At 43.4% G+C, this 10,707-nt stretch overlaps 1 protein-coding gene across 2 annotated transcripts in view; it reads right to left on the bottom strand.

Moving 5' to 3' along the window:
- Positions 1 to 9,467: 9,467 nt before the first annotated feature.
- Ggt7 (gamma-glutamyltransferase 7) overlaps positions 9,468 to 10,707 on the bottom strand; it is a 27,275-nt gene continuing 26,035 nt past the window's right edge. The window contains exon 15 of one of the 2 annotated variants that reach the window (XM_028775259.1): positions 9,468 to 10,208. In XM_028775259.1, coding sequence (XP_028631092.1) covers positions 10,045 to 10,208 — 164 coding nt within the window. In that variant the 3' untranslated portion in view covers positions 9,468 to 10,044. The remainder of the gene's footprint in view (positions 10,209 to 10,707) is intronic. The other variant, XM_028775260.1, reaches the window with a different exon arrangement.

The following is a 10,707-nucleotide window of genomic DNA, read 5'->3' as shown; positions in this document are numbered from 1 at the left end:
TCAGGCAAGAGGTTGATGACAGGGTGTCCTCTCAGTCGCTGTCTACCTGAAGGTACAAAAAATAATGTATTTATTTATATTTTATGTGCGCTTGTGTTTTGCTTGCATGTATGTCTCTGAGGGTGCCAGATCTTGGAGTTACAGACAGCTCTGAGCTGCCATGTGACTGCTGGGAATTGAACCAGGGTTCTCTAGAAGAGCAGTCAGTGCTCTTACCACTGAGCCATCTCTCTAGGCCCTGTCTACCTTAGTTTTAAAATGTATTTGTGTATGGGTTACGTATGGGAGTGTGGATGCATGCATGCCATAGTACACATGTGAAAACCAGAGGACAACTTTCCAAAATCATCTTCCCCTTACACTTTGGGTCTAGGGATCCAACTCAGGTTATGATCTTATTTGTGGGAGGCCTCTCATTGAACCTGGAGCTCAGTGGGTTGACTGGCCTCCCTGGTGCCAGAATTGCAAGTGTATGCCATGGGTTCAGCTTTTTAAGTAGGGGGATCCATGCTCAGGTCTTCATGCTTACATAGCAAGCACCTCCCCAGCCCTTTGTTTTTTATTTATTTATTTTTATTTTGGTTTTTCGAGACAGGGTTTCTCTGTGTAGTTCTGGCTGTCCTGGAACTCACTCTGTAGACCAGGCTGGCCTCAAACTCAGAAATCCGCCTGTCTCTGCCTCCCAAGTGATGGGATTAAAGGCGAGCGCCACCACTGCCCGGCAGCCCTTTGTTTTTAAATCTTTATATCACTTTTGTTTTGGGTCTCTAATAGACTGTAAGCTTCTCACTTAGGGCAAAGGAAAAAAAAACAAAGAATTAGAGATATGGATCAATGGTTAAGAGCATGGCTGTCCTTGCATAGGAACCGTGTTCCTTTCCTAGTACCCATGTTGGGTGGCTCACAACTGCCTGTATGTAAGGACACATAATTAACATATATACATAAGTAATTGTGTATATACATAAAATAAAATCTGAATAAAGAAAAAACAAATCCATTGTTCTTCAGTATAAAAGGTTTGACTAGCATGTATTGAATTCCTACTTTCATATGTGTATAAAAATGGAATTCAGATTTGTAGTAGTAAGATTGTTAGTGAATGTTAAATGTGGTTTTGTTTTCTGCTTTTTCCCTTGGGGTGTCCAGACACTGCTATACACCAGGTCAGAAAGGATGGAGTGGAGTCTGGAACGGTTGGGTCAGCAGGATCCTGGTCAGGCAATGAATGTGGGGTGGGGGTGGGGGCCAGGGGGTGAGAGGATATGCTTCTCCAAGGATTTTAGTGTTACAGCTCTCTTAGATGGTATTCAATGAAACAGCTTTTGTTCATATACTTTATTTGGGGGTGAATCAAGGGCTATGTATATGAATCTTAGAGAGTGGGAAGTTCTTCTTAGGGTGAAGTTTCACTGGCTGAGACTTAAGGTTTGGGGATACCTCATTTGCATGGCAAGGTGTTCCAGGAAGTTGAACCTGTAATTTTGCCAAGGACAAGATGACATTTGTCAGGTAGAATACTGGGGGTTTGGCTCCCCAGATCAGGTGGAGAAGAGAAAGCCCTGCTAAGAAAAGGGAGTCCTCCATTTTGCAAGGAGCTCAGGAAAGCTGTCCAGACATGGTAGATTACAACCTTAGTAGTGAGGTGCAACAATCAGAGAAGTCGAGCTAGTACTCAACTAGAGACTTTACCACTATTGATTTGCATTTATGGTACTCAAAGTTACTTTGCAGGCTACAGTGGGGAAAGATAATCACCAACCCAGCTATAAACCAACAGTGGTGACCTGCCTGCAAGACATGCTGGTACAGTAACAGCACACGTACTGTGGGAGTAGCCAACAACTCTCTGACTGGATCTAAGGCCCATCCCAGTAGATGGAAACCAGGTCTGACACTGCTCAGATGGCCAAGAACCTGAGACTGGACAGGCCATGGACCTATGGGAAAACCAAATACTATTGTTGTGCTAAAGGAACCAAGCAACAAAATGACTCCCAATGGCATTCTGCTGTATCGACAGTTCAGTGCCTCACTCAGCCACTGTCAGAGCAGCTTGCAGTAGATGGGAACTTGACTAGTCCCATTACAATAGGACTAATGCACATATACACTCACAGAGACTATGGCGGCACACACAGGGCCAGCACAGATTCAAGCTAGACAGTGTTCCAGAGGAAATAGGCACAGGCTCCTACCCCTAACCAAGAAGCTATCTGCAATTGGTACCTGTTGAAAAGGAAAATCTAGTCTTCTAAAATGGAGTCCATTAACCACAACTCAGAGGAGGTTCCATTCCAGGAGTAGATGTCCAATAAATTGAATAGTATTTTTGTAGACTTTTTGTTTCATATAACTTTGAGCTTTTTCCCCATCTTCTTGGTCTTTTGCTTGTATATTTTGGTTTATTTTGTGTGTGTGGGTTTCTTTTTTGTTTGTTTGATTTTTAGAGAGATGTGGGAGAGAGGGGTGGGAAAGAGAGAGAGGATGCAAATGGGTGAGTAGGGAAGTGGGGAGGATCTGGAAGGAGTTGGGAGAGGGGAAAGGCATCATCAGAATATATTGTATGATTTTTTTTAATCAGGAAACTGACAAACAAATGAACTAAAACAAATCCAGTACTGTAGCATCAGATTAAAAGTACTTCTGATTCCAGCACTTGAGAGGCAGAAGAAGGTGAATCTCTGAGTTCAAGACCAGCGTGGTCCACAGATCCACAGAGAGAAAGAGAGAGAGAGAGAGAGAGAGAGAGAGAGAGAGAGAGAGAGAGAGAGAGAGGGAGGGAGTTAGTTAGTTCGTTTCAGGACAGCCAGAGCTATACAGAGAAATCCTGCCTTAAAAAACAAACCAAAACAACAACAAAAACAAGTTTGGCTGGACATAGTGGCACATGCTTTTAATCCCAGCACTTGGGAGACAGAGGCAAGAGGATCTCTGTGAGTTCAAAGCCAGCCTGGTCTACATATTGAGTTCCAGGGCAGCCAAAGCTACATAGTGAGACTCTGTCTCAAAAACAAAACAAAACAAAAAAACTTTGAACTTGGGATTTAATTGGGAACACCTAAGAACTGGTGAGGACCACCAACAATAGATCTACATCTTGTGTAGGGGGAGAACCAATGATAAAGGGGGTCAGAGCATCAATACTCCACTGTTTTCAGGGTTCATCACAAAATGGCCAATGACTAGGCTGACATGTTTAGTTGGGTAAGTAATCCTACAGGGGCACATCACATCTCAGTGGGTACCATTCACCAGCAAACATTGTACTGTATAAATTCATTGATAGTTGACCAGTAGGTGTCAGGAAAGTGCCTTGACACCCAGACAAATGGAGGGGATCCTCCTTAAGAGAAGCAATATTTAGTATAAAATTTATACTATAAATGCTTGCCATGGCTAAGCTGGCTTGTTCTTCAGGAAGAAAGGATTTAAAGTGAAAGAAATAGATAAAATGGGAAAAAATCGAACAACATCAAGAAGTGTCCTTAATTCAGGTCATCTTAGTACTCAACGATCTTTTTCAAAATATTCTGAAATTTTAAAACTAAAAAGGAACATGTTTTTTAAATTTTCATTTCACATACATGAGGATTTTCCCTGCATGTATGTATTTGGGCCTCATACATGTAGTGTCCATGCAGGTCAGAAGAGGGCATCAAATTGATTGGGATTGGGATTACAGATAGTTAGGAGAGTGGTTGGGAACCATATCCAGGTCCTTAGCAAGAGCAGTTAGCCTCTGTACCTATGAGCCATCTCTCCAGTTCCCTGAAAAAGTAAAACTTCAGATAGCAATAAGAAAGAGAGAGAGAGAGAGAGAGAGGAGCATGTATTATGAGTACCATAAAGACCCTTTCAAGCCACCTTCTAGAAATCGCTGAGATTCCCCTTCAGGTGAATGATATTCTGACTTCTCACTCCACAGATTAAGCCTGACCAGAGCTAAGTTTTATATACTGTAAATGGAACCACACAGAATGCAGATTTTGAATCTGGCTTCTATTGCTGTGTTTATATTTTTGAGAGTCATCTATATTGTTGCATATGTTTGTAGCTTATTCTGTTTTGTTGCTGGGTAGCATTTACTTTGTGAGTATGTTATGGTTTATCTGCTCTGCTCCTGCTAATTGCATTTGAGGCTTCACTGTAAGGGTAGTTTGGGGTTTGTTGTCTCTTGTTTTTGTTTAAGACAGTGTCTCACTGTCTCACTATGTATCTCTGGCTGTCCCAGAACTATGTAGTCTAGACTGGCCTCAAACTTACAGAGATATACCTGCCTCTGCTTCTTAGGAGCTGGGAGGAATGTCTGTCCCACTGTTTTGGAGGGTAGACTATTCTAAGTGGTACCTGTCAGTCTTCTGTTAGTTTCTTTTTGAAACACAGCCTCTCTGTGTAGCCCTGGCTGTCCTAGAACTTGCTATGAAGACCAGGCTGGCCTCAAATTCACAGAAATTCACTTGCTTCTGCCTCCTACATGCTGTTGGTTTTTTTAAGAGTCTATTTTTATTTTGTGTGTATTGGTGTTTTGCCTGTATGTAGTGTACTCTGTATGCAGTACCTGTGGAGGCCCAAAGAGAGCATCTGACTCCTCAGAGCTGGGGATAGAGAAAGGCTGGGAACCAAACCTAGGTCCTTTGCTAGAGCAGCAAATTCTCCTAATCACTGAGTTACCTCTTCAGCCCGTTTTGTTAAAGCTTGTTAAGTGGCTGCTCTATCCTCTGTTGACAATGCAGAGCTGAAGAATTTGCTACCATTGAATTGTTCCTTTCTCCCTTCATTTCTGTCAGTTTCTAATTCATAATTTTAAAAGTGTATTTCTTTTATCAATGCATATAATGAATTTTAGTCCTTTGTACCCTATTACACTTTTTTATGCCACGTCCTTCAACTGAAAGCCACCTTCCCAACAAATCCCCGCCTACTTAGGCCTTTTTTGTTTGTTTTTGGACCCACAGAATTTAATTAACTTCTCACCATGCCTGAGCATGGAAATGGGGTAACATCATATTTTAAAATTTCTCGTGTCTTACTGGTGTACGGAGGTTGGGTGTGATACACGAACCTAAGTGTCCAGGTTTGTGTGTCCACGCACATGTGCACGCAGAGGCCAGCGCAAGATGGATGGTCAGCGTCTTCTTCCTCTGTTCTTCATTGTATTCCTGTCACTGCATCTGAAGTCCACTGTCCTGGTCAGACTGTCTGACCAGTGCGCATCCAGGACCCACCTGTCTCTACCTCCCAATGCTGGCTGTGTAGGTATGTATAGCCATGTCCAACATATTACATGAGTTCTGAGAATTCAACCCCAGGTCCTCATGCCTGCACAAGTGTTCTTATCCACTGACCCATCTCCCCAGACCAATCATTCATGTTTTTGACTGTTAGCAAGATGGGAATGTTTATATTTGTCTGGTGGGTTGATTCTAAGTGACTTTTTGTTTTACAATCTATCATGTCTGAGTTCAATAACCCCAGTTCCCTCTCCCCTCCCCTCTGCCCCTTATTTTATTGAGATAGTATTTCACTCTATACCCTGAGATAGCCTGAAAATCACTTTGTAGTGAAAGCCAGCCTCACATTCTGTGTGATTCCCCCTGCTTCAGTCTCTGGAGTGTTGAGATTATAGGTATGCACCACCAAACCTGGCTCTCCAGTCTTTCTCCCCTTTTAAAAAAAATTATGTGTGTTGGTATTTTGCATGCGTATGTTTCTGTGGTAATGTCTAGTTCAGGCAAAAGCAAAGAGCAGGAGCCCCTGGAACTGGAGTTACAGAGGTTTGTGAACTACCATGTGAGTACTGGGAATCAAACTGGTGTCCTCTAGAAGAACAGATGTGTAGTTAACCACTAAGCTATCTCTCCAGCCCTCTTCCCCCTTCCTTTCTATTTGTTTCTATTTATTTTTGTGATAAGACCTCACTATGTAGCCCTGGCTGGCCCAGAACTTGCTATGTAGACCAGCCTGGACTCAAACTCCCAGAGATCTACTTCCTTATGCTTCCCAAATGCTGGAATTAAGAGCAAGCACCACCACACCAGAATTCTAAAATGTTTACAGTCTATTTACTGCATGAGATTTTTTCCCCTCATTATTTTTAACCTATTTGTATCTTTGAGTCTGAAGTATATCTTTCCATAAACATTGAACTGCTGGATATTATTTTCATATCCAGTCAGATGTGATTTCTTGATCAGATTGTTTTATCCATCCACCTTTAAAGTTACTGTTTTGCAGTACTGGAGCTCGAACCCAGGACTTCATGCATGCTAGACATGCTCTACAACAAAGCCACATTCTTGGTCCTGTTCCCGTTTATTTATTGACTTCTTGAATCGTTTTTGTTTTGAAGACAGGGCTTCTCTACATAACTGTGGCTGTCCTGGACCTCACTCTGTAGACCAGGTTGGCCTCGAACTCACAGAGATCTGCCTGCCTCTGACTCCAGGGTGCTGGGATTAAAGGCATGCGACACTACCACCAGAGACTTCTTGGATTTCTAAATGATGTACTTGCCACCGATTATTTTCTTCCTCTTGTGGAAATATTTCTGAATTGTAAGAAGAAGATATGGGCTGGAGAGATGGCTCAGTGGTTAAGAGCATTGATTGCTCTTCCAGAGGTTCTGAGTTCAATTCCCAGCAATCACATGATGGCTCACAACCATCTGTAATAGGACCTGATGCCCTCTTCTGGTGTGTCTGAAACAGCGACAGTGTATTCACATACATAAATTAAATAAATAAAATATTTAAAAATAAACTTAAAAAAAAGAAGCTATGTAAGGAAGAGGCCAGTAAGATTGACTAGTGCAATAATGATCGTGTAAAACTCTCCCTGCTATCAAGCAAGGGACTGGAGGTCCTCTAAGAGCTGACCACAGTTGGTAGTGATCACTTAGCATGTACAAAACCCTAAAGTTAGTCCCCAGCACCACAGAGACCAGGCATAGTAGTACAAGACTGTAATCTAAATCTAAGACCTTGGGAGGTAGAGGCAGGAAGACAGAAATTCAAGATCACCTTCAGCTACACAGTAAATCTGAGGACCCTGTCAAAGAAAATAGTAAAGGAAATGCCAAAAATTATTGAAGAAGTACTTTTAACTTTATGTGAGGCCTAAGACATTCTTCAAAGTACCAAGTTTCTTATCTCATTTCATAGCTAGCCAAAGTCATTCATATATATATTTTATTTATTTATTTATTTATTTATTTATTTATTTATTTATTTATTTTGGTTTTTCGAGACAGGGTTTCTCTGTGTAGTCCTGGCTGTCCTGGAACTCACTTTGTAGACCAGGCTGGCCTCGAACTCAGAAATCCACCTGCCTCTGCCTCCCAAGTGCTGGGATTAAAGTCGTGCGCCACCAGTGCCCGGCCAAAGTCATATTCTTAATACGAGGCAAATTTTCCAGTGTTCCTTACACTATCACAAGATAGTACAGTCTAAATAAGCTAGAGGTAATTCAGGAATAAATCTCAGATAGCACTGGTCTTATCTTTCTTCACTGATGTCGCCAGTACCATGGGACACGCATGAGCGGCCGCCGCCCCCCCCCCCCCCTCTCTGGTTTTGTTGAGACAGAGTTTCTCTGTGTAACCTTGGCTGTCTCAGAACTCAACTGTAGACTAGGCTGCTCTCGAACTCAGAGATCAACCTGCCTCTGCCTCCCAAGTGTTGAGATTAAATGCATTCCCACCACTGCCCAGCCCAGTCTGGCTTGAAATTATGATCCTTCTGTCTCAGTCTCCTATGTACTAGGACAGTATTGAAACAGCCTTCCTAAGTCATCAGAATCTTAATATTCAAGAGTCTTAGCTGGATGCAGTAGTCCATGCCTACAATCCATGTACTTAGGAGGCAATGGCAGAAGACTGCTGTGAATTCTAGCAGCCAGAGGAGGAGAAGGTAGCAATTATGAAACATAGTTCCGTTTTTACTATTTAAACATAATCTATACATGTACAGAAAAAAGAAGCTTAGGGGAACATGTGCTAGACTGCTGACAGTGCAATTCTTGGAGAGTGAGTTCTTTAGAAGGGTAAATAAACTATTATATGTCTCTGAGATAACTGATATCTGAATAATTGTTACATCTTTAACATATATATGAGGCTTACTACAAAGCTTATTGTGACGACATTGTATCTTACTTACCGGTAACAAGTTCCTGTTCACTTGTTTTATATTTTGTGGTGGTGGAGTTAAAACCTGGGGCTTGGTGCATGCTAGGGGACATGGTGCTGACCACTAAGCCACCTCCACATCTCTTTAATGTTTGTCTTATTTAGGGCTGAAGTCTAGTGCCTGAAATAGAGTGGATAATAAGACATAGTAGTTTGAATGAGAACAGCCCCCATGGGCTCCATTGGCTCCTATGTTTGAATACTTGGTGGAACTCTTTGGGGAGGATTAAGGGTAACCTTATTGGAGGAATTGTCACTGGGGTTGCATTTTGAGGTTTCAAAAGATTCCCAGCAATTCCCAGTGCTCTGTCTCCTACCTGCAAATCAAGATGTGAGCTTGCAGCTGCTGTTTCAGCCTCTGCTGGCATGCCACCATCAGACTCTAACACTCTGGAACCTTAAGCCCAATTAAGGTCTTTAAGTTACCTGGGCCATGGTGTTTTGTCACAATAATAGAAGATAACTAACACAGCATGTACACATGAAATTACCTAGAAAAGGTACTTGTCATGTGAACCATTATCCTTAAAGAGCTCACCCAGTAGCTGTGAAATTGGTTAAGGACACAAGATGAAGAGTCAAACATCCTGAATCTGAGCCCAGGTTCTTCTGTTTAACAGGTAAGAAACTTTGGACGAGTCCTTTAAACAACTTTTTGCCCATACTTCACCAATAACGTGAGAACACTATTCACAGCTGGCTCATGAGGTGTGTGACAAGGATTAGGTAAAATCATTTTCATAAAGTGCTTAGCATTAAGTGCGCTTAATAGACATCGACAATAAAAGTTATTATTTGTAATTACTGGTATAGTTTTGACAACACAAGCCCCTTCAAAGTTGATTCCAGGTTGTCTGGGTGTCATGAGCGTCTAAGATAGGGTGAGCCAAGGTCTCCTCTCTCTCTCCTATTTCTAACTTCATGTTTGAATTCTTGGTCTCTAGCTGGGCATACTTTGACATTTTTGAAGTTTACAGAACCCCTGGAGGTGGGGCCTGGCTACAGGAAGAGGGTGTCTAGAGAATAAGGCTTGAGGTTTAACTACTGACCTTTCTTTCCTGTGCTGTCTCTGCCTCCTGATCTGCCCTGGCGTGAGCAAGCTCTCCTGCCATAGCTAGGAGCTGTTCTGTCACCAAGCCATCCCTGCCTGATGGACTAGATGTCTTTAAACTGCAACTCAATATAAATCTTTTCTCTCTTAAGTTGCACCTTGCCAGTTGTTCTATCAGAGCAAAGAGAAAGCAATTACTACATCAGTTAAACAGAAATCCAGCCAGAGTCAGGGTTAAGCAATAGACTTTCTTTAATTCCCCATTGCAAATGGAAGCCCCTGAGCTGATACCCACCCCCACCCCTACTCGGCTGTGTGGGGACCTTCAAATGCAAGGCCCCTGCCTCAACCTGGTGGAAGGGGAGGATTACCTCTCCCTTTAATGGCCAATTTTTAAAAAAAATCCTAGTCACTTAAGAAATGGGGCCAGATACAGGAAAAGGGAGCTGGAAGGCAAGGCCTGGGTCAGACCCATCTGAAGGTGTTGGGGTTTTGAGACCCTTGAGAAGGGTTTGCAAGCACATCCCTAAGCTCAAGGATAGCATGGCTGAGAGAAGAGACAGACAGACAGTCTGACTCCTCAAGGTCCTGCCTGCCTGGTCATGGACACTGATGTCACCATTACCTAACCAATGGCCTCCAGTTGGAGAATTTTCCAGTTACTCTGGGATAGGGTTTGCTAAGCATCCCCTCTGGCCCCTGATCTGAGGCATCCATGGGGTCCCCCTGAGACCAAACCTGGAAGAAAGAGGGACTCTGGGCACATGCAAAGGCAGGGAGCAGAGATCCCGCCCACCCCAATGCTCTACAGGATGGTGGCTCCAGCTGCATCCGGGCTTCGAGGGTCTTTCACACCGATGATGAAGTTGTTGGTTCTCCGACTGCCATGAACCCAGGATAAGACATCTACCTTCTCCACATGGTGACCCCTGGCTTCCAGGAACTCAATCTCTTCCTCGGTGAACTCGCCTGCAAACCATCCCCGCAGCATACATGCATTAGAGCCCTGACTCAGGGACCTCGCTATCAGATTTGAGTCATGGCCTTAGCTGTTTCAGCAGCAGGAACTGCATGACTTTGCATAAATTGCTCTACTTCCATGAGCCTCAGTGTCCTCATGCACACAACGGGGGATTATAGAGAACCTACTATATAAAGTCGTTTCAGGGGTTAAAGGAGATAATGCATTAAGGAAGCACTGAGCTCAAAGCCTTGTAATCAGTCAGTGATGATAATACGCAGTCATTCTTGTTTTGTTTTGTGTTTTTGTTTTTTGAGACAGGGTCTCTCTATTAAGTAGCCCTGGCTGTCCTGGAACTCACTCTGGCCTCAAACTTGCAAAGATCTCCCTGCCCCTGCCCCTTGCCCCTTGCCCCTGCCCCTTGCCCCTTGCCCCTTGCCCCTTGCCCCTTGCTCCTTGCCCCTGCCCCTTGCCCCAGCCCCTTGCCCCTTGCCCCTTGCCCCTTGC

The sequence above is a fragment of the Grammomys surdaster genome, unplaced genomic scaffold (assembly GCF_004785775.1).
Source record: "Grammomys surdaster isolate TR1022 unplaced genomic scaffold, NIH_TR_1.0 254, whole genome shotgun sequence".
NCBI lineage: Eukaryota > Metazoa > Chordata > Mammalia > Rodentia > Muridae > Grammomys > Grammomys surdaster.
This window is presented reverse-complemented; position numbering and strand designations above follow the sequence as displayed.